Source organism: Phocoena phocoena, chromosome 3 (assembly GCF_963924675.1).
Source record: "Phocoena phocoena chromosome 3, mPhoPho1.1, whole genome shotgun sequence".
Lineage (NCBI taxonomy): Eukaryota > Metazoa > Chordata > Mammalia > Artiodactyla > Phocoenidae > Phocoena > Phocoena phocoena.
The window spans coordinates 110404854-110428590 of NC_089221.1; the positions used below are offsets into that span (position 1 = coordinate 110404854).

A 23737-nucleotide genomic window follows, 5' to 3' on the forward strand; every position below is an offset into this window, starting at 1 on the left:
AGGTAGCCTGGGGAAACAAAGCTCCTTGCAAGGGAGGAAGGAAGGGGGTCATGTACACAGGGATAAGGCCTGGAAGGACAGGGCAGCTGGAGAAGGCCTGAGTGTCCTGGGGAAGCAATGACACCTGGAAGGACAAGACAGGGCACCTTGCTTCTAAACTCAAGTCAGCGGTCACCTCTTTCAGAGAGCCTTCCTGACCTCTCCAAATGAGGTTGGGTACTTATTTGTTCCTGCTCCCATACTTGGCACTGCCCGCTGTCATCCTGGGTCTGTGACACTGGCCCAGGCCTGCTCAGGCCCAGGGCTCCCCATCAGTGCTCGTTCGCTGTTCAGAGGACTCCTCGCACTGAGGGGTGGGGTCGCAGGTTTGCCTGCCAGGACCTTGAGGAGGTTTCGGAGCAAGGCACGGCCCCATCCCCCATCTGGGCTGCCCCTGCCCCCCATCCTTCCCCGGGCTGGGGCGCCGCCCCGCAGAAGCGACTTCAAAGGGCCAGGCTTGAGCTTCCACAGCCGGGCTCCGGTCCGCGGCCCGCAGAGCGGAGGCCGGGGTAGGATCTCGGACGTCGGGGCCGTTCCAGTCCCGGCTCCCTGAGAACCTGGCGGGGGTGCCGGGCTGCAGGAGGCCGGGGCTGAGGGGCGGGTCCTCTGAGCCCCCCGAAGTGGGAGGGTCGGGTCGGCCGCGGGGCCAATCCCGGCGCGCGGGGAGCAGGGGCGGGGGCCGGGCGAAGGGGGGTACGGGGGCGGGCGGGCCAGGGGCGGGGCGCGGCGTCCAGGCGGCGGCGGCGGCGGCGACGGCGGCGGCTCCTCAGTGTCCGGCTCAAGCTCCAGCCGCAGCTCCGGCTCGCGATGCCCCACTCGGTGACCCTGCGCGGCCCTTCGCCCTGGGGCTTCCGCCTGGTGGGCGGCCGGGACTTCAGCGTACCCCTCACCATCTCGCGGGTGAGTCCAGCGGCCACAGGGCGGCGGGGAGGTCCTGAATCTGAGACCCAGTCCTTACAGTCCGTCCACCCGGGACCCGGATCCCCGACGTCCTGGAGGCTCGAAGGCCAAGGGTTGGCCTCGGTGACCCACAGGCTGTAGAGGAGGCTTCCAGGCTGGGCAGCGTCGCCACAGACCCCTCCCCCTCCCGCTGGGCCTACCTGCCCTTATCCCTTGAAGGATTCCCCCCAGGAGTTCACAAACCAGCCTCCCTGCTGGCCTCATTCTGGGGGACTCACTGCAGGCAAAGTCATGGGCCAGAGATCTGGACTGATCTCCAGAGGCCCAGAGATGCTGCTTCGACTGAACCCAGCCCGAAAATTTCAACCGAAATGACTTGAGAGACTCCGCTTATCAAGGGTCCCTGCCAGTAGAGCTGAGTGATCCCAAGGAGGTCTGGGGTCCTCTCTGAAACTGAAGAAAGAAAGATCCATCCAGTTCCCCACTCTGGTTTTGGTCAGTCTCTCATCCATGACCTCAGTTGTCCTAAGGGGAAGTGACCAGGAGGAATTTTTGGCTTCCAGGGAAAGGGAGACTTGACTATGCAGTTGTGAGACCCCCTTGCCACAAGACACACAAGGCCAGGGGCCAGGATAACCTCCACCCAGTTCCTCAAGTTTCTGTGGCCATGCACTGCCCCAGGTTTAGGCAGAGGAGGAGGAGGAGGGGGCGCCACCCCAGGCGGTGGCTAATCTGAGGAGGACAGAGGAACAGAGGACATGACTCGGGCCCTGTCAGAGGGGGGTGACCAAACTGGGAAAGACAGGATCCTGGCCCAGCCTTGGGGTCCCATATTTGAAGGGCCAGAAGACGGGACTCAGACGCTGCCCCTGGGGGTCCCAGGCTAGGGGACAGAAGAGGAGAGAACCTAGGCCCTGCCCTTGGGGGCTCCCAGTCTGAAAGGAAGAGAGAAGGGGACCTGGGGCCATCCCTTGACCCCATACAAGCTGCTCTGGTCTTCGGGGCCCTGTATCGGGGGAACTGAGGGTACCTTCCCCCCAACCCTTCCGCCACCTCTCGCCATGGGGGCTGGACCAAGCTGGCTGGGCTTTCAGAGTCTTCTTTCCAGTTTAGGGGAAGGGGTGGGCACCTGGTGGAGCATGGAATCATGGAATCCCGTTTCTGGGGGCCAGGGTGACAGGCAGGCCCAGCTGTCCTGGGAGGATTCCCACATCTGCCCTCACCCCATGGCCACCAGGTCCTTTGGGGCTGAGTGAGGTGGGCCTTCAACACATCCAGGAGCCTTTCATCTCCCACTTCCCTGAGAGAGCCCTGCTGGGGGCCTGGGTGTGTGTGTGTGTGAGAGAGAGAGAGAGAGAGAGAGAGAGAGAGCGTGCACATCTGTGTCTGCCAGTGAGTGTCATGCTGTGTGTCCACCACCAAGGCAGGCTGTTGGGGGTGCTAGGCCAGCCGGCGGGCCAGGCACCCTGGGCGTGAGGCCGCTGACAGGCTAAGTGGCAGCGGCTGACGGCCGCAGGCAGCAGGGAGCAGAGACATCTGTTGCCCACGCGGCTGCCTGCCCGCCGAGGAAAGGCCTCCACACGTCACAGCGGCAGCAACAGCGGCGGCCTTGTTTGGAGCTAATCGGGATGCAGGCCGCTGGCAGGCAGACAGGCTGGAAAGGGTTTACCAGGAAGAACACCCCCGCCTTGTCCCCCCAAAGTCTCAGAGCAGCAGCTAAGGCCTGAGGAGCCAGGATGGCTGAGCCTGGGTTTGGGTGGGATCTGGGGAGATTTACGGGGCTGAGGAGACACAGGCCACAGCTTGCCCAGCAGGTACCTCAAGGGCAGGTCTACAGACACTGATTATATGTGGGAGTGTCCTCACCGAGGGGGTTCAAGACCCGACCCCTCCCATGCTTACCGGACTTCCCCCACCCAGTGGAGACAGCCACACTCAGACAGAGAGGAGGCTGGCTGCCTGGCAGAGCTGGGACTATGCAACCTCAGCCCACAAAGCCTCTGGGAGCCCCCCCAAACATTGCCCAGGGCTCCTTCCTCACAAACTATAGTGACTACTGGCCTTGGAATCCTAATGGGTTGTTGCTACCAGGTCCCTAGAAGCTAGTGCCTGGAATGAACACCACTAACTGTGTGCCCAGCTCCCTGTAGGGGCTTTTTGCCTCTAGGCCAGGTGGAGTGACACAGGGGCTTTAAATGTCGCTGCTCTAGGTGAAGGGGCTGGTTCACGCCCCAGCCTCCCAGCTGACTTCACCACTCCCCTCTCTCTTCCTTCTGTCTTTATCCTGCACTCAGCAGCCAGAAGGATCAGCCTGAATTCAACTCTGTCCTGCGATTTCCCTGTTTAGAATCCTCTCGCCTGGGCCTACAAGGCCTGTAGGTCTGGTCCCTGCTTTTCCCTCTGATTTCATCTCTTCCACTGTCTCGTCACCGATATTTTGGTGATATTTTTGCCACAGGAGCCTGCTTTTACTTTCACTCCCAGATGAGCCATTACACATGCTGATCCTTCTACTTGGGACACTGTCTCTCCCCTCACTCCCTTTTGCAGAAAAGCACACTGGTTAAGAGCATAGCATTTGGAATCGGTTGGTCTGGACTGAAATCCTAACTCTGCCGTTTATCAGTTGAGTGTCCTGTACTTCTCTGGACCTTGGTTTCCTCATCTAGGAAATAGGCTTGCCTTGAGGACTAATGAAACAATGCATGTAAAGGCAGTTGGAAGAGTCACGGTTTCCTGGCCTCATGCCCTCTCTGACCAGAGCTCCCAAGCTAACGGAACTGGCAGAGTCCCAGCCACCCCTGCTTTTGAGAACTTCCTCCACCCACAGGGGCCTGAATGCACCCCTTGTGCTGGCTGAGTCATCCTGCAGCTAGCCACCCCCCTGAGGAAGAAGACTCCTCTCCAGCATGGGGACTGGGGCAAAATGCCCCATCCCCAAAGCCTCTCTTTCTTCATCTGAAAATAGGAATGAGAACAGCCTCTGTCTCATCAGGTGGTTGAGAGGTTGCCATGAGCTAGTTATGGCTAAAGCACTGAGCCCAGGCCATGTCACAGAGCAGGTATCCGTGTAGGAGAGGGGGCCTAGAGCAGGGCCTTGGGGGGAGGGTGGGATGGTGCCAAGTGGGTGCCTTCCCTGGGAAGACAGGCCTGTGTAGGTGCCCATGCCCTACAAAGGAACATTAATGGTGGGCTGGTTGGCTGAGGGTAGCATGCTCCAGAAGAACGTTCCTTGGGGCAGCCTATTTCAGGGCAGGTTGCTTGGCAGTACCCACACCAGGACTCCAGCCAAGGAGCTGCCAGCACCTCAGCTTTGTCCACTCACTACAGGGAACTGGCTAAGCTGAGCCTGGCTAGGCCTCCAGGAGCTCCCACCCCAACAGGGACAGTGCCACTGACAGCTCTTGAGCCACAGCTTGAGAGGCTGGGAGGAATGAGGGTCCCTAAAGTCTCTTTCCAAAGGCTGTGCTGGGACCAGGGACAGGGTAAAGGATGTCCTGTTGCCTGAATTCCCTCCCGAGGCTGCTTACTTAGGCCTCCTGTGAGCTTGTTCCCAACCTCATGTGGCACATGTCAACGGACCGGCATTGTAGGAGGCTCCAGATGTGGACACTGCTTGACCCTCTGGGATCAACAGTGGCACTGGGGTGGCCTTTGTGCCTGTCCTCCAGAGGAAAGGGAGGTGAAATTGTGACCCGGGAGTGCAGGCTGGCAGCTAAAAGTAGATGGCCCTCGACTTGCCTGGGGAGGTGACAGCACAGAATGAGGCACTAACAATGTTAGGGGAGAAGAGTGGTAAAGGGGGTGCACAGGGTACTGTGGGACCCCAGAGGAGAGGCTTCCAGGAGAAATGGCCTCTGCTGAGAGCCTGAGACCTGAAGGATGAGGAGGCGTACGCTGGTAATTAGGGTTTGGGGTCAAAGGAAAGTGTGTTCCAGGTAGAGGGAACAGAATCTGTAGAAGTGTGAAGGTGAGAGCTATCTGGTACCCGTGAGTACCCCCTTGACGTTCAGATGGTCTGGATAGAGTGTGGGTGTGTGGAGGTAAATGTGGAGGGGTGGGGATGAGAGGAAAAAAGGTCACTAAGGGTTTGAACATCAGGTCAAGGGGCTACTATGAGGTCTGTCTGGGTGGGGCAATACAGGGTACATGCGACATGTCCATGCTTTGTATCTGCTGGAGAGCACATATCCTTCTGTGTCCCTTGCATGTATGTAGGCTGCAAGAGTGACATCCCATTTGTCCCAGCCCAGAGGAAGCCCCTCTCATATGCCCTTCATACCTCACCAGACCTCCAAGTGCTGGAGTTGGGCTTGTTTAGAGCAGAGGCTTCAGCAAAGCCGTGTGGGAACTCAACTTGCCCACCCACAGGTCACATTGGCAGCAGGGCTACACTGGCCCAGTTCTGAGGTTGGAAGGGGTCTAGAACAGAGCCCACAGCAAGGCCACATAATGACCAATGTCCAGCCATCTGGCTTGTCCATCCACAGGTCCATGCTGGCAGCAAGGCTGCCCTGGCTGCACTGTGCCCTGGAGACCTGATCCAGGCCATCAATGGTGAGAGCACAGAGCTCATGACACACCTGGAGGCACAGAACCGCATCAAGGGCTGCCATGACCACCTCATACTCTCCGTGAGCAGGTACGCACAGGGCAGGCTGGGCCAGGATGATGCGGGTGAATCAGGGGAGGCTCGGTTCTGGGTGGCCAACATCCTGGGTGAGCTGGGCCTCACACAGCCTCTCTGCTTCAGTTCCTGGCACCCCACTCCTATGGAGCAGCACTTTCACAGGGGTTTGACAGGCACTGTTTGGAGATGCAGGTGGCTTAAGAGAGGAAGAAGCCCCCATTTAACCTATGGCTGGAACTATGTTGGGGGACTTATGGCAGGGGGTAGGCAGCCCAAAATCAGGGCTGAACTAAGACCTTGAGTAGCCTCAAACCGGGGGTGAGATGTGTGTGATTTCAGTCCTTTTCCCACCCATGAGTGACAAGCTTGATGACCAGTTCAAAGAATTTTATCGTTCAACACCTTGTTTAACTGTCAAACCAACTCGATAAGGTAAAACCTAATATAGTCTCCACTTTACACGTGAGACAACTGAGACTCAGAAAGTTTGGAGGGTGCTTCAAGTCACACAGCAGAGCAATGGTGAAGCAAGATTTGACCTCAGGTCTCTCTCACTCCCAAAGACTCCATTCCTTCTGCTTGACTGCTGACCACTTCTACGAACCCAACAGCTGCCCTGCCTCAGCTGTCCCCACTATGGCCCAAACCTCTGCCCTGCTTAAATCTGGATGCTGTGGACTGTGTAATGCTATACTGCCCATCAGGAAGGGGAGGATTGGGGGGTCACCAAGCCCCATCTGTGCCCTGGACATGCTCCAGGATGGAAGGTCTACCTGGGGCATCTCCAGCCTTGCTCAGGCTGATGGCAGTCGGCTGGGTCCGGGCTGGGCGGGATCTCCCTCCCCCTGTCTTGCCTAGATCCGGGGAAGTCAGACATAACTGCTCAGCTCTGCCACGTTCACTGTTAACAGCGATTTTCCATGACCCCATGTGGATGTGTGTAGGTGAATCCTCCCCAAACCACAACACGGCTAACCAGGCCTTAGAGCCAGCAGGGCAGGGTGTAATCCATGGGCTCAGAGCCGTTAAACATGGTGGGAAGCCTTCTGAAGTAGCCCCCCCCATTTATGTCTGGCCCAGGTCCGTGTTGAAGTCAGGACCCCTGACTCTGCTCTTGGCGCTGAGTGGGCCCAGCTGCAAGTCCAGGGCCTTGTACACTCCACCTGGCCCGCAGTGAGGAAGCTCTGTCCTGGGAGTTCAGCAGAGCTGGCCCTCTTCCAGACTTTTTGGGCTCTTAGGCTCACCAGATGACCTCTGTGAGCCTGGGTTTCCTTCTCCATAAAGCAGGATCACATTCATCACCCTCTCTGAGACCGAGGTACAGGCTGGCTGGGGGAAGCATCAGCACTGCTCTGCCCACGAGGGGCCTCTGAGGCCACCCAACTTGGCTGGGTTTCTGGGCCCTGATTCACCTCTGGCCTTGACTCTGCATGGCTGAATAAGGGAAGCCCTGATAGTAGTGGGACAAGGGGCAGGGGAGGCTCACAGGGGGCCTGATTCAGGAGGTCCACAGAGGGAATGATGTCAGGGGAGGGTAGCAGGGTCGGGGCAGGGTGGAGGTCCCCCTTGTTCCTTCCTTCCTTCCCTGGCCATTTGTTCCAAGCCAGGCATGGATGGAGCCAGGGGTCCACTGACCTGTTCCACACTGGGTATTTGAGCCCCCAGATGCTGCCTGGCCATGGAGCAGGTGAGAGCACACTCTCTCCTATCACAGATCTGGGTTCTAGTCCCAGCTCTGCACTTGAGAACTGTGTTGTCCTAGTGATTTAATATCAGACCCCTTAGCTTCCTCAACTTCAAAATGGGCGATCTGGGATTGAGTGAGGATGACATACAGGGTCTGCTCCGTCAGGATAAAAACCTGATGTCCTGTCCCCCAGCCCCCTATCCCTAATTCTCACACATGCAGATTCTGGGGGATCAAGACACAGGGGCCACCTTGATCTTCTGGGCCAGCATCTCTTCTCCTGGGTGCCTTCTCACCTGCAAGGCCTCTGACCCTGCTCTCTATCCTGCCTGTCATGCCAGGACTTATGCCTGAGCCTCCAAAGACAACCCCCAACATGGGGTCTGTGGAAGATTGGCCTGGTGAGCTGCTTGGAGGGAGCTACTCTGTGCCAGCACTCCCAGAGCTCTACCTAGGCCAGCTTCCCTACCTGCCCTCTTGCGTACAGAGGGCTGTACTCCTCCAGACTTCTCCACAGGATGAAAAGTGAAGTAAAGGCCCAGCTTCCCCGCTATGCTTACTTTGTCTGGAACTCAGAGCCAGGTATCCAGCAATCCAAGCTAACCCATAATTTCTGGGCATGTTCTGTAGGTCCAGGACCTTCCTTGCATCAGCTGCAACCCTGGGGCCTCTGGTGAGGTCCCTGTCACCTATTACATGGGATACAAGATGGATTTGTACAGCCCACCCTTTGGTGGGCTTAAAGATGGCAGATGGAGCTACCTGCTCAGCCTAAAGTGTGGAGACCTGGGGGTGGAGGTTGACACATGAATAAGCCTCTCATTCCAATCTTATGCCTTTGGGCCACTCTGATGGCTCTGGGTACTTTGTACCCTCTGATCTTCAGACCGCAGGCTTGTACTTCTCTTCTGGGCAGGACTTCAAGGAAGTATAAGGCCAAATAGCCACACAAGATGTCCTAGGTTTATTCCAGCAGAGTTCTGAGTGCGTAGAGACCATAGTTAGAGCTGTGAGTTAGGGCAGTCAGTTGGGAGCCTGGCTGAGGGGGCTAGAACCAGATGCCAGTGGGGGGTAGAACAGCAGAGCCTTGGGGCCACAGGCCTCTGAAAGGCTGTGGAGAAGAGAGGTAGCCTGCAGGGGACCAAGGAATGGGCAATGGTGAGGAAGAGCAGAGTGAGTGTGGACTACACGTGTAATCAGATTGTTAAAATCCTCTGCTGAGTGGGGGGACAGGGGCAGGGTTGAGCTGCTAGCCCAGTGGTAAGACCCCTGAGAAGACCCAGGAGGCCCTGTGGGGCAGAGTGGGGACATTATTCCCCTTTGGTATAACCAGCCTCACTCATACCCACCTGCCAATCCGGGGTCCACACACCCTCCTGGCCTGCCTTCTCACAGGAATACTCAGTGGCAGGACTGGGCCCCAGGCCTGTAGCCTCTCGGCCCTGCCTGCCCCCACTTATGGCAGGTTTATGATGTTTTTCTCCCTCCTGAGTGGTGTTTGGCTTTTGGTTTCTATGGCGAAGCAGGAATTTCCTAATGGCCTGTTTCCCATCTGGGCTGGGCAGACATTGATGATGACTCTGCCAGCGGCAGCAGTAAGGGAGGTGCACCCCTCAGAGCCTCCATTCCACTTTTCCTAGGCCCACGGATGCCTGACTCCCAGGCCTCATCAGAGGCTGTGAATGGAAGCGGGATGAGTTGATGGGCTCCTAGCTGATCAACGTGTAAGGCCTGGCTTGCTCCGCCATGAGCTTGGCCCTCTTTATGCTGAGCTTCCATAGGCCACAGAGAGGGTGGAAAGGTGGGGAAGCTGCAGGGCTTCCTTTCTAGGAACCAGACCAGAGGGGGAAGGAGCAGCTGGTGGAGAAAGGGCACACAGCCTACCCCAGGTGAGTGGCAGATCTAGAGTTGTGTCTCCTTGCCACGAAGGCCAGCATTCTGGCGCAGGGGAAAGAGTTGGGGTAGTATCCTTATCCATGCAGGGTACCAAGCCTGGTCCTGGGTGGCCCTGGGCCCAGACCCCAGCGCTTCTTGGTCCTAGTTCCCAGGCATGGTGGGCTAGTAAGCAGAGATTTCTGACAATCCTAATTCCTGCCACAGGCCTGAAGGCAGGAGCTGGCCCAATACCCCAGAGGACAGCAAGGCTCAGGCACACAGGATCCACATCGATCCCGAGGCCCAGGTATGTACATATATATACCACCTGGCCTGGCCTGGCCTGGCCTAGCTCAGAGCAAGCCCAGAACAGAGAGGCCAGGCCTTGTCCATGGGTTTAACTGCATTGGATGTCCTCACTGTGGTTCTCAGATGCCCAGGTCAGAGACTGAAGCAGAAGGCTTCTCTGGGCTCTGTCCATGCCCCATCAGGGGCTCCCAAGGTGACAGGTACCTGCTGTGGGCTCTGTCAGTACTCTAAGCAGTCCTGGATTCTGGGACAATAGTGCCTGTGGTGGGCAGGGACCGGGCCAGGCCTTGGCTCAGGGCTACCACTTACCCAGCTGGGTTTCACTCTGTCGCCCAGTGTTGCCAGATCAGGAGGAAGTCACCAGACTTGGGGGAGGGGTGGGGGACAGCCATAGGCTGTGGAGTGACCTCAGGCTATGGGGCACTCTTCTGTCTCATCCTAGCCTTGGGCACCTACCTGGCCAGAGCCAACCTTAGAATATAAGGCACTGCCTTGCCCTCTCCAAGACTGAAGTTTTCTCCTGGCCATTCCATGATCGCAGCTAGCAGACCTCAGGCTGCAGGCCTGTCTGCTCATTCACCTTTCTGTGTATGACAAGAGTCACAGCTATGGTGCTGTCCTCAAGGAGCGTGAGGTGGAGCCAGGCTGCTTTAGGGCCTCATTTTGCCATGGGCTTGAGGGGTGGCCAAGTGGGCAAAGCTGAGGTATCCAGAGTGAACTCGTTATTTCTGGGCCACTGAGTTTGGGCAAGGTGGAGACTCGACTGGTCTATGATGGAGCCAGAACTTGGGACCCAGCATGTGGGACCATGGCCCCCAGGGCCTGCTCATATCCACTGTCTCTCCACGGAGGCTTTGCTGTACCAGAGGGAATGATTTGCCATGGCCTCTCCCTCACCCCCTATCCCAGTCCCCATCTTTCTCTGACATTTGTTCCCTACCTTGCTTTTGCTGGCATCCCTGAGGCCAGGTGCTTACCATACGCAGGGAGTGCCCGTTCTGGAAGGGGAGAGGCACCTAGCAGTTCTGGGATGGAAGAAGCCAGGGGTCAAAGGAGTCCAGAGTAGGTATCTGACTCAAGGGGTCAGAGAGGGCTCCCTGGAAGAGGGGGTATCCAAGCCAAGACCTAAGGGTCTGGAAGAATAAGGGAGGCAAAGGGGCATGGAGAGAAGTGTGCCACATACAAAGTGAAGCACATACAAAGGCCCAGAGGTGAGATTGTGCACCGTAGGTTCAGAGAAAAAAGTCCTAGGGGTGGCAGGGGGCAGAGGTGAGGGCTGAGGGCACAGAGAGGCTCTCGGTTTCCTCTGCCCAGGACCTCAGCTGTTCTTGAAGAGATTTGTGGCCACATCTGGGTCTCAGAAGCTTGCTCTGGTAGTTCCATGGACCCATGGGGACAGGGGCTGGGGGGCATAGACAAATCACCCAGACTTGACATGGACGAAACAGGAATAGCGTAGTACAGGCCCCCAGCTCATGTGTGAGCCCAGCTCTCGTGTGTAAGTACCAAGATGGATAGGACAAGGGGGCCTGCGCTTTGGAATGTGAAGCTCAAGTCTGTTGAGTCCTCCAGGAGAGGCTCTGGGCCAGTGGGGCTGGGGGCTGGAGAACAGCTCCCTCTGTCCCACACTTTCCCTCACTGACCTCCTCAAGGGCCAGGCTGTGGGGCTCAGGCTGGAAGCGGGGGGATTTTCCACAAGCAACAGGGCAGCCCCTCAGCTGCTGCCCCCCTTTCGTACTTAAAAGGTCATGAGCTCCATGGAAGGGGGGACAGAAACACCCACATCCAGCCCCTGTAGGGCCGTGTCCTCAGGAACACAGATACAGGGCCCATTGTCTCCATACTGCTCCCAAGCTCTACCTGCAGGGGGGAGGGCGGTGGGCCCAGCTGGAGCCATCACAGGAGGGGAAGACGACAGCTGGCCCTAAGACCAGCACAAGGTACCCTGGCACTCACCAACTGGCCCACCTTCCATATAGAGTCCACCTTCTAGGCCCACCATATAGGCCCACCTTCCATATAGAGTCATTGGAGTCTCCTTCTCTCAGCCCTTACATGGGAACACAGCCCAGAGTGGAGGAAGGATGGTGATCAGAAAAGGTTTCCCGGAGAGGGTGGCATTTGAACTGAGAACCAGGTGATAGGTTAAGGCAAGCCAGGTGCAGCAGGCAGTGCAGGACTCAGCCTGTCCTCTCCAGACCAGCAGGGAGCTGGAGCTTGACCTCTGGGAGGTGCCACCTGCTCACCTGGATTTAGTGCCCACCTCTGTCCAAGTTGAGTGTCCTAGATTCTGACCACAGTCATGCTGGAGCTGATGAGCAAGCTAGCAGTTACCCCATGCTGCTGACTAGCCCACTGAGACTTCAACAACCAAATCGGCAGCTGGCGGGTACTCAGACACGGGGAACACATGGTACCAGGCACACCATGGAGAAGGGAAATCCAGGAATGGGGGCTCAGGAATGCCCATGACAGCCATTCATCCAAAAATGGATGTGTGCCAGGCACTATGCTAAGTGCTTTGTATGCAACTGTCTCAATTTTATCTCCACGAGGAACTTATGATAGAAACCATCATCCCCATTTCACAGATGAAGAAACTGAGATTCAGAGAGGTGATGTAACTTGCTCAGTGAGCGAGTGATAGAGCTGAGACTCAAACCAACACTGAGGTCACCATGTGTGTCCTAACCACTGAGTTCAGACCTAGAGAGGCTGCTGCATGGGTGGCCATGGGAGGGGCGGTGGCTCTGATGATCCTGCAATAAACTCCCACACCCTGCTGGGTGGGGGTCAGTGAGGGCTTCCTCCCTCCAGGTCCCTCCAGCTCCCCCTTCCTGTTGAAGCCTGTTCTGTACGGGGCACAGCCCTGCCCCCATGGCCCATAGCCCATCTGGTCCCCATTAGAGGCCAGGCCAGCCCCGGCCTGCCTGCCCTGCAGACACATGTGTGAGAGTGCTCAGGTTTCTCAGAGGCTAAGGCTAAAGGTTTTTGTGCTGCTGTTGCCTCGTTGATGGGGGCCCACCTGGGCAGTGAGAGACCCCCTCTCCTTTGTCTGTTGGGGTGGGAGAAGTTGGGACACCACCCCCATTCAGTCACTCAGCTGCTAGTCTGCCCATTCCTCACGCCCCTGCCCAGCTCAGAGCCTGTAGAAAGCAGCAGCTTGGGCAAAGCCCTGCAGGCTCAACTGTGCCCCAGCTGGAGGCTGACCGAGTCCAAGGCTTGCTCTTTCCCTCTAGGGTAGGCATCCTTTCCTCCCCACCTAGCATCCCTGTTCACACTGTAGAGGGGAGGAAAGATTTACATGTCACCTCCCAGACTGAGGCTGAGAACAACTTCATGGCCTGGGCTCTTGGGCCCCACCCCAAAGTCAGGCTGCTCTGGCCACCAACTGTGTCATGGAGGTCACCATGGTCATCCCCAGCACGATCAGCACTGGCTCCGAGTATATGTAACTGTGTCTGTGTGATTAGGTGTATGTAGGTGGAGGACTGGCTGGTGCCTATGTGTTGCCTTCATGCATGGGTATGTCTGTAAATGTACTTGGGAGAGTGTGCATGCCTGTTATCACACTGCTGAGGGCAGGCTTGTGTGCCTGCAAGCGAGGGGCAACATGGCCCTGCAGCGACAAAGATCTGAGGTCCCAATTCAGAAACCACGCCTGCAGAGATTCTGACCTCTTCTCATGGACTGAGGAGGCGTTTTCAGGGCATTCTTCCTCAAATGTTTCAGCCGTGGCCATCAGGCTGGCTGTGGGGTGGTGGTGTGGGGAGCTTTGAGCCCTGGCCAAGCCTTTGCCCCTATCTGCTGTGTCTACAGAAGGCCACCTATTTTGGCCTGGGAAGCAGGAAATGGGGGAAAAAATACAGGCCTGGAGGGGGCTGACCTCACAATGGTACCTTTAAACCTCAGCCTGCTCTCACTAAAGGGTCTTGGGACACAATGATTGATGACCCTTCCTGGCTGCAGAACAGGAATTCCTTTTTTGCATTCCCAGCCATGGGCCCATCCAGTACCCAGCACAGTTCTGACAGGGAAGAAGACTTGGTATCAGGACCACCTCTGCAAGGAAGCCACACACTCAGAACCAGACATGCTGGCCTTAAAAATCTTCTTGGGGGCTTCCCTGGTAGTGCGCAGTGGTTGAGAGTCCGCCTGCTGATGCAGGGGACACGGGTTCGTGCCCCAGTCCGGGAAGATCCCACATGCCGCAGAGCGGCTAGGCCCGTGAGCCATGGTCGCTGAGCCTGTGCGTCCGGAGCCTGTGCTCCGCAACGGGAGAGGCCACAACAGTGAGAGGCCCACGCATCACAAAAAAAAAAAAAAAAAATCTTCTTGGGATGGTCCTGCCCCAACACTGTCCCCCATGGGCACTGGTAGTCAGAACCACCACAGGGCTCATGAGCCAACGTTGAGTCTCAGGGACTCAGGTTTTTGTGTCTGACTTTCCATGAGCATTTCTCATTTCTGCAGGGATTGAACCAGGCCCAAGGCTCAGCCATTCCCCACAAGCCCCTTCCCTGACCGGGCACCCGAGCAAGAGTAGCCAGCCAACACCCAAGAAGGCTTGGCATAGCAGGGCAGGGGTGGGTGTACAAGGAATGGCCAGAGGGCCTACCCCAGAGGTCTCCCAGTGCCTCAGGCTCCTCTCTCTCCTAGGATGGCAGTCCAGCGACAAGCAGGTGGCCCTCAGCCACGGGGCTTGGGCCAGAAGATGGCAGGCCAGGCCTGGGATCTCCTTACGGGCAGCCACCTCGCCTCCCAGTCCCTCACAATGGCAGCAGCAGTGAGGCTACTTTACTGGCCCAGTTGGGCACCCTGCACGTGTCTCCACCCCACAGGTAGTACAGAGGCATAATCTTTGATGCCATACCCAGATCCCATTCTAATCCCCGAGCCCTTAAAACTCACACCAGGTCCCATCCTGACCCTTAACACTTGATCCTTGGGTCTCAGCTGATTGCCTTCTGACTCATGAAACCACACCAGACCCTTGAGCTGGCAGAGTGAAGACTGGTACTGCAACCCTGTCCCTTAGTGCATCTTCTTTCGCCCAGCACTGACCTGGCCAGAGGCCTTTCGCGGAGCCGCGACTGCGGAGTAGACCTGGGCTCAGAGGTGTACAGGATGCTTCGGGAGTCGGCCGAGCCGACGGCTGCGGAGCCCAAGCAGTCAGGCTCCTTCCGCTACTTGCAGGGCATGCTAGAGGCCGGCGAGGGCGGTAAGATTTTACCTCACCCGCCTTCCCGATCCCTGAGGTACCGAACTCCGCGCCCCCAACCAGCCCAAGCCACGCCTTTGCGACCCCACGTCCGGCCTCCCGGCCATTAGCCCCGCCCCCCGTGTCCTCAGCGCGCTCCCACACACCCCGCTGCGCCCGGGCTTTCTCATTCCCACCCAACCCCTGTCGCCCTTCCAACCCCCATCCCAGTCTCTTTGCCGGTGGCTACGGAAGCAGGGCCCAGCCCCACACTCCGCAGAAATGAAGTTTTTCCCTTTTCTGACCTCCGCACCGGGCTCTTGCCAATCGTGCTCTGGCTTTCAGGGGAACGGCCCGGGCCTGGCGGCCCCCGGAACCTCAAGCCCACGGCGGGCAAGCTAGGCGCTCCGCTGAGCGGCCTGCAGGGGCTGCCGGAGTGCACGCGCTGCGGCCACGGCATCGTGTGAGTACCTCCCCTGTCTCCCCCACCCGCCCCCCACCCCCGTGGTCCCCTGACCCCTCCCGAGGCCCTTAGTGGGGGCGTGCTCTCGGATCGATCAGCCCCTGACGCTGTCCTCTCCGATCACCCGTCAGGGGTACCATCGTCAAGGCGCGGGACAAGCTCTACCACCCCGAGTGCTTCATGTGCAGCGACTGCGGCCTGAACCTCAAGCAGCGCGGTTACTTCTTTCTGGACGACCGGCTCTACTGCGAAAGCCACGCCAAGGCGCGCGTCAAGCCGCCCGAGGGCTACGACGTGGTGGCGGTGTACCCCAATGCCAAGGTGGAACTCGTCTGAGCCGCTCCCGGAACCTCCCGTCCCCGCCTCTGCTTTTTTTAATGTCCCCGCGCACCCGTGTAAATATGTTTACGTGCTGCCTCTCTAATAAATTCCATCTGCTTGGCCTCAACCGTGTCGGTGCCCTGGCCTGCCTCCCTCCAGCACAGGCCATGGCTCCTGAGTGCTACACCTGTTCAGGTGCCAAGCATTTTCTTAGGCACTGGGTGCAAGGGGGAGCGAGACAGGTACTGTGGTGCCCTCAAGGAAGCCACAGCCTGGGTGGATGGCAGACATGAATCACAAGGGCAGTCCTGTTAATAGGGAAGCGAGGTGTGAGGTGCTAGAAGGGGGACGTCACGCCAAAGGGTTTGACCTGGATGGAGTCAGGGAAAGTGTCAGCAGAGAACTAAGGGATGAGGGAGGGAAGAGCTCTACAGCGTGAGGAACTGTGTGCAAAGATATGTCAAAGGCGAGCACAAGCAGCAAAGGCCCTGTGTGGGCACCAGCACGAGCGCGGGCGGCCCTTAGCAGCTGCAGGAGGGACTGCCCCGCGGCGGATAGGACTGGGGAGATCAGCAGTTTAGTTGGGGGCGGTATCTGCCTCCCGGCAATCTCAGCATTTCTCTCTTCCGGGTTTCTTCCCGTCCTCTCCGATCCCCCCGCCCCCGCCCACCCCCACCCCCCCACTGTATTCTTTCCTTCTTTCTCCTTTCCCACTCTCCCCACCAGGGAGCGCGCAGGGCGTGTGTGTGTGTGTGTGTGTGTGTGTGTGTGTGTGTGTGTGTGTAAGTAAGATTTTAGTAGAAAGAAAAGAACACTCGCCTCCAGAGTACACGCCACTCCTTCTCCGAGGCCTGGCCTTTCACAGCTCGGTTGCACACTCCTGTAGAGACTCGCACTTTTAAAAAATATAAGTGATAGCAGAGTTGGTGAATTGTGGCTGTTCGCACTCGATGACGCATCCTGGACTCCGGGTCACGTGGATCTACCCTCTCCTTAGGCTGCTCGGAAGAGGAAGCAGCCTCGTTTATTTAGTGAGCCCCGAGTAATGGACGATTGTGCTATATTCAGTTTTGTACTATCACAGACCACAAAAGACTGTTACTGTTGCAGCAAAAATAGAAATCTTCTGATAAACAAAGAAAATAAGAAACAATGAGCAGGCTGGGGAAACAGCATAAACAGGCCTGAAAGAATTAAGCAATCTTGGTTATACTTCAGCTGTTACTACTAACAAACACTTGTCCTTCACAAAGCTAAGCAAAACCAATTACTCTCTGATTCCATATGAATTGTACCCTGCACCTGGCACTTACTCTTGCTGCATTCTCTTGTAGCAAATCACCCCTCTTAGCTGTTTACATTTCAGAAAGAAGGTCGCAGGCCGATAACCCAGAGATGAACAGACCCAATTACCAGGCTGCCTGATGCCAGCAGTAACTTTTAAAATATTGGAAGAAGAAGAAGAATGCAAGACATTCACCACTTTGATCCTTTTCACTTACCGTTTTCACTTCCCTGAACTGCGGGCACAGTTCTTGAGGCGCTGCATGCTGTCTTCCCTTGTGCATGGAAGAAAAATAAAGCCATCTCTCTCTTCCTCCAAAATCTCTGTCTCTGTATTTCTGTTCGGCATTGGTGCACAGGAAGCCGATATTTCGGCAGCATTACCAATTCACACTCTCACCATCAGCACGTGACAGTGTTCATTTCCTCATGCTCTTGCAACACAGGGTATTACCAGGTTTTTATTTTTCATTTTTGCCAATCTGATAAGTAAAATGCGATATGTAGTTACTTTAATTTGCATTTCTCTGATTACCAGAGATGAGCATTTATTCAACAAACATTTGTTGTGTTTGCTGGTGGGTGCTGAATGAACATGGAACAGAATGGTCTTCTCCCTCCAAGAATTCCTCTAAATCTTTCACTCATTTTTCTGAGGATTAACTTCTTAATGATAGATAGGAACTTTTCATATTTTTGCAAGAATCTTTGTTACTGGACCCTATTCCACTGAAATATTTTATTATTGAAACTATCATATTGATTTAATTATTACCTCTTAAAGAGTTTAATGTGCTAATCTCTCCTCCTTGTTCTTCGTTTACAAACTTGCCAAGGTTATTCTCATACATTTCCAATTGTCCAGAGATTTAGACTCAGTATCAGGCTCTGGAAAAACAGACAACAAACCCCTTTGAACCGTGACTGGGGTTGCCCTGATTCTAGAGACTCACTTGGGGAGAACTGGCTAGAATCCTTTCCTCCCAGAGAATACTGTGATCTGTGCTTATTCTGTATTTATTCAGGTTGATGAAATAAAAATTCAGATTTTAAGGCAAGACCAAAAAAAATTTAAACATAAAACTTTTTCTCTGCCCTTTAGCCTCCTCCCTCCCCCTAGTGTGCACTGCGCAGCTTCCATGTGCGTTAACTAGACCTCCCCAATGGCAGAAATACCTCCTCAACCATAAATATCAATTTTTCTCCTGGTGCCAGCCATGTAACTCTTAGAAGGTAACATTCCTTTCTCAATCCTGTAAGGGGTCATGATGACACACCTCCACTTGCCTTGTATGTGCCTACCTCTTTGGTGAACTTTATGTACAATGCCAGTGTATAATTTCCCTTAAAGATAGTGATTGGTGCAGAATGGACTGGTCAGACAACCTGGGTAAATAAAATACTGGGCCACACCTAGTGGAAGTTCTTAGCTTAAATACTTACTTATGACCTTATTAATGTTACTCCATATATTTCTTCTTTTTTTTTTTTCTTTTTTTAACCGGTACGCGGGCCTCTCACTGTTGTGGCCTCTCCCGCTGCAGAGCACAGGCTCTGGACACGCAGACTCAGAGGCCATGGCTCACGGGCCCAGCTGCTCCGCGGCATGTGGGATCTTCCCGGACCGGGGCACGAACCCGTGTCCCCTGCATCGGCAGGCGGACTCTCAACCACTGCGTCACCAGGGAAGCCCTCGATATATTTCTTATATTCTGCCTATTTTGCCAGATTATTGTTTCTTGCATTACCAAATGTGTGACTGAGCCTCAGATAAAATTAATGATTAGGCAACTTGAAATGACTGACCAATATATAGATCTATAAGATCAATGAGTGTGATAGTGTAACTCTAGATATGTGAAGAAGCAACAAGAGGGAACCATTTCCTGGACCATAACAGACTAGTGAGATAGGCAGTCCAGAGGTCTTTGGTTACTGTTAACAGGGCCTAGTCCAGTAATAGCACATTGAGTGGCCTATCAATGAAATCCTCGACTGACCTGGGAATGAACATTCCTAGTGTCATGGGACAAATTGGTCATGAAATGGCCCCCAGACCTCGGTTGAAATTAAGACTGAAAGGGAAGGGATTGTAAAATAAAGAATGTTGCCCACCATCCAGTTCTACAAGAATCAAGTCATTAGCCACTTCAGTCACTGACCTACAGTAGACCCTGAAAAGAATTCAAGGCAAAGATCAGGATGAGGCACTCTGTGTTCTGGGAAAGGTGGTAGAACAGGCCTTCAGAGAGTTAGATATTTTCAGGAGAAATTTTTAAGAACCTTGATTCTTGCATCTTCTCATACTGAGAAAAGCACTAAAACCATTAACTAAGATGTCTGTCGCTCATGGCTAGCAGCAACCTTCTACTGAGATGTGAGCTGGATTGCTAGTATCCACTTAAACAGAATCACATATATACTGACCTCCCCACCTACCTCTACGAACAGTTCTCAGAGCGCTCTCAGACTGTCTCCTGGGCTATAATCCTCAGTTTGGCTCAAATAAAATCTTTCATTTCTTTCTTAGGTTGACTATTGATTAACTTTTTTCATTGACAGAGTGTTGTGAAGTACTCTGGTATATTTTTATTTCCATTTTCTTCTTATAGATCTTGTGTTCCTGCTTTAATGAGTTCCTAGGAATTTCTTCCAAGGCTCCTCCCGCGGACCCCGCCCCTCCCCTCCCTCAAGGAGCACAGGGCAGTGTGCAAGTGTCCTCTGAGAATTGAGTGGCTGGAGTCTTGTGCCCTGGTCCTGCAGGCCCGTGCAGTCTGCAGACAAGGTCAGGCACCACCCGCTCATACGGTGAGCAGAGGACTGGCCCGCAGCGGGGGAAGCTATTTGGCTCAGGATCTCCAGTGAAAAAATCCTGTAGCCTCAGGCACAGGCCCCCACCCCTCTCCCAGACTCAAACCTGCTGAAACCTGGCTCCCCACTCCCAGCAGCCGCCCTTACCCACCTTAATCCCACAGTCACCACCTCCCCACACGGGGCCTACCCACCCCAACTGAGGGGTCCTCCAGTTACCTAGGTACCATTAAGATCAAGATCAAGCAAAGCTGCAGCAACTGTTGCGGAGACTCAGCCTCTGTTCACCAGTGCTCAATAGAAACTCGGAAACAGAGTTTTGGGGTGAAGTAGAGAAGAATAGCTTTTATTGCTTTGCCAGGCAAAGGGGGCCACAGTGAGCTAATGCCCTCGAGACTGGGTGACCCACCTTGGAAGGGGTAGTGAGGAGTTTTATAGTGTTCAAGGAGCAGGGCATTATCAGCTTGTGGACAGTTCTCAGACTGGTTGGCATAAGGTGAAGTTTCAAGCACCATCAACCTCTGGCTTTAACCAGTCTAGGGTCTATGTTCTTGGGGTCAGCAGTTTCCATCTGGTGGGAGGGGGGCTGCTTCCTATAAAAACAGCTTAGTAATGTGTGTCAGGCCTTTATAGCTTTCAGGGAACTGGGAGTTCGGTGATTCTGCCATGTGACAGATTTATAGTCTAATTTTTACCATTTTCCCAGCCCAACAGCTATTGTTTCTACATCTTCTCATTTCCCAATCACTAACTCTTGAGTCAGCCTTTTACTTCAAAAGACAAGGACACAGGGGCTTGTACACGGTTTCACAACAAGATCAACCCTTGCCAAGGTAGGCATCCTGTGGGGGGGCGGGGGGCAGTAGCCAAGAGGAGTGGCGCCAGAGCTGCCAGTCTTCCCTGCTTCAAGGCCCAGGTTCTACCCAGTCCCCCAACTACCTCCTTTGCCCAGGGGCCCTGACTGACCCCAAATGTGCTGGACCATGAAAAGCTTGGGACAAGCTGTGGAACAAGGTCTTTGTGACCCAGGGTCCCAGTCCTGAGACGGGGCAGCTGAGTCTCCAGGAGGAGACACAGATCTAGGGTCCCCAATTCAGAAATCCCAGCCCACCTGCCCCAGACCGACCCCTCGTTATTGTCCCGAAACCTGCCCCTCTCTCACATCTTCACCTCAGGGGCCTTCAAACCAGAGGCTTGGACATCATTCTCTACACCTTCTCCCCAGCCATCCCATCCTACCCATCACTGTGTCTGGGGTTCTGCCTCCTAAGCGTTTCTGGGGCCCATTTCAGGACAGCTGGAGAATTCTCTTATTCCCTTGCTTCATGGACCCCCTTCCCTGGCCAACATGGCCCCAGGGCCCTCAGGATAGAGCCCCTGACCGATCAATTGTAGGCCTACCATTTAAGGCCTCTTAGACTGCAGGTTGCTGACTGACCATGTGTCTTACTTCCTCTGCTACACAAGACTGTTCACCGTTCTTTGAGCAATCCTGGCTTTTCATACCCTCAGACCTTTTCTCAAGCTCGAAATGCCTTTATTCTTTCTTCTTCATTCAGCAAACTCCTACTCACTTTTTAAGGCCCAGCTCCACTGTCCCCTCCCCTAGAGCAAAGCCTTGGCCGGCCCATCCCCAGGCAAAATCAGTAGTAGTTCCCATCCACATGCCCTCCGTCCTACCCCTTCCATTCCTTCCTGATGCTTCTGACACAGCCTATGATCTCCTTGGTCAGAGCCTGGCCCAGACCTACCACCATCCTGCCCAGATCTCAGGTCAGGCATGGAGAGGTGCAGGGGCCCTGGGGCCAGCACCGACCCTCTCTCTGACACACACATACCTTGGGCCTCCCTGCCTCTTACCACTTTCCTCCTCACCTTGCTCTCCTAGTTTCTGCTGGCATACTGCCTAAACCCTCAAGAGGAGGTAAGGCCTAGAGGGCAACTGCCTCATTCCTGAATCCTCAACCTCAACCTCAACTCATTCATTCAACTAATTATTTACTAAGAATCTACTATGTTCCAGGCGTTGTGCTACATACTAGGAGACATTTTGAACAAACATATTTAAAAAGCACAGATGATAAGCAGTGGTTAATGGAAATAAATAGGATATTACAGTAGAAAATAAGGAGTAAGGGAGCATCTGTGTGGATATCTGGCAAACTGCATTTCAGGCCAAGGGAGCAGGGAACATAGAGGCCCTGGATGGGGCAGGGAGGAGGAGACATGTGCTTGCCTGTCCTAAGAACAGCGAAGAAATGTCTGGAGTAGTGTAAGTGAGGTGCCAGTAGAAATATATGAGCTCAGAGAGACGTGGGGGTGGGAAGACTGGCCACGTTGACCTTGTAAGCCTCAGGAAGGACTTTGGCTTTTACTCGGAGAGGAGAAGCCAGAGGAGTGGCATGACCTGGGCTTTTATGTTTTAACCAGGATGACTGTGTCTGCTGTATGGAGAATAGACTGTAAGGGGCAAAGGTGGAAGCAAGGAGACCAGTTTGTAGGCATGACTGCATTCATCCCTGACTAATCCCTAACTAGCCCACTTCCCTCTGCCTCCATAGCTCCAAGCCCCAGTTCAGGCCCCTACATTCTCCTGCCTGGCCTGTAACAGCCTCCTGACTGGCCTTCCTGTCTCCCAGCTGGCCCCTCAATCTTTTCTCCACCCAACAGCAAAGAGAGATTTTTTTTTTGCAGTACACGGGCCTCTCACTGTTGTGGCCTCTCCCCCGTTACGGAGCACAAGCTCCAGACGCGCAGGCTCAGCGGCCATGGCTCACGGGCCCAGCCGCTCCGCGGCCTGTGGGATCTTCCCAGACCGGGGCACGAACCCGTGTCCCCTGCGTCGGCAGGCAGACTCTCAACCACTGCACAACCAGGGAAGCCCAAAGAGAGATTTTTAAAATGCAAATCTGACTATGCCACTCTTGTCTATTAAAGCTTCCATGGTTTCCCATTGTTCTTAGGACAAATTCTAAACTCCTGAACCCAGCCCACAAGGTCCCATGAGGCTCAGTCCCTGCTGAAATTTGCTGACAGCCCTGCCTCAGGTCCCCATAATTGCAGTTGTGCTGATCTGTAAATTCAGCTTCCTCAAGATCTTTTTCCAGACTCTTACAGGCTTCCTTGACCCTCCAAGGAGCTAGAAATGAAAACTGAGTCCTTCTTTCTGGTTCTCTGTGTGATAAGCTTTATTCTCCCACCTTGTATCTTGAGAACCAAGGAAAGGGGTGAGGGCAGGAGAAACCCAGATGCTCCTTCAAGCCAGCCCTCCCTTCCCGGCCAAGGACTCAGCCCCTCTTGGTGGCACAGAAGTCTGGCCCTGTGGTAACAGCCCATGAACAGCTGAGTTAGGGGTGTTGTGACCTGCACTGTGATGCCCAGAAGCCTGGGCTATGGGCCCAGAGAGTCCTGCTGACCACTCAGAGAGTGCCCTGCCCCCTCCTCCACCTGTGGGTCCCCCTGCCCAGCTTATCTGCACTGCAGCTCCATCCTGGGGCTCATTCTTACCCAGGGTAACAGCTTCTTGACTTTAGTTCCCATGCTAACCCCTGATTTGCTTTCTACAACTCTGGGTAATTTCCTGGTTTATCATTTTCTCACATAATGTTCAAAATTTTCCCACAAAATAGTCCTTAGCACCTCTGAAAAGAGGTGGAAGTCTAAAAAGAAATGAGGGTAGTAAAGGGGTCTGTAATAAGCAAGGACTGTTCTTCTGTGCCCCCTCTACCACAAGTAGGAAACTACTTGGAAACCAAATTTTATCTTTGCTCCTGTCTGATGTGGACCATCTGTGGCTGAAGGCAGAGGCTAGAAATCCCAGGAAAGGCTGCCAGAGGCCTTACCTGTTCCTGCAGGGTCTGGGGTTGGCCTCAGCCATGTGGGCTCAGAGACCTGACTGACCAGCCCTGTGAGCAGGTCTGTCTCCCCAGTCTGACTGGGTTAGCGAAGCTCAGAGGCTGAAGCACCACACCATACACCAGTTTCTTTACCAATATAGGCAGCAGTGGAAGGACACTCGGCTTCTCTCCAGGGTATTCTTGGCCTAAAGGCACATTTCATGGGAAGCCAGAGTGGTTACAGACTCAGAGGAAGTCTCAGAGGATGCAAATTGGGTAAGAAATATCATAGGAGCTAATATGTCCCAGGTCTTCATCTTCAAGTCCTTAGTGAACTGATATTACTCTTCTTTCATCTTCACATAAACCTGAAAGGAAGTAC

At 54.7% G+C, this 23737-nt stretch overlaps 1 protein-coding gene across 2 annotated transcripts; it reads left to right on the plus strand.

Moving 5' to 3' along the window:
- The first annotated feature begins 766 nt into the window (after positions 1 to 766).
- Positions 767 to 15535, plus strand: PDLIM4 (PDZ and LIM domain 4). Of its 2 annotated transcripts, XM_065873453.1 has the most exons (7): positions 767 to 939; positions 5430 to 5581; positions 9357 to 9438; positions 14100 to 14281; positions 14498 to 14661; positions 14986 to 15103; positions 15235 to 15535. In XM_065873453.1, exons 1-7 carry the CDS (start codon positions 847 to 849, stop codon positions 15437 to 15439), a joined length of 996 nt encoding a protein of 331 aa, XP_065729525.1. In that variant the 5' UTR covers positions 767 to 846; the 3' UTR covers positions 15440 to 15535. The 2 variants fall into 2 exon arrangements, with proteins under 2 accessions (XP_065729525.1, XP_065729526.1); XM_065873454.1 differs by lacking the exon at positions 14986 to 15103 and having other exon boundaries at positions 847 to 939; positions 15235 to 15305.
- Positions 15536 to 23737: the final 8202 nt, after the last annotated feature.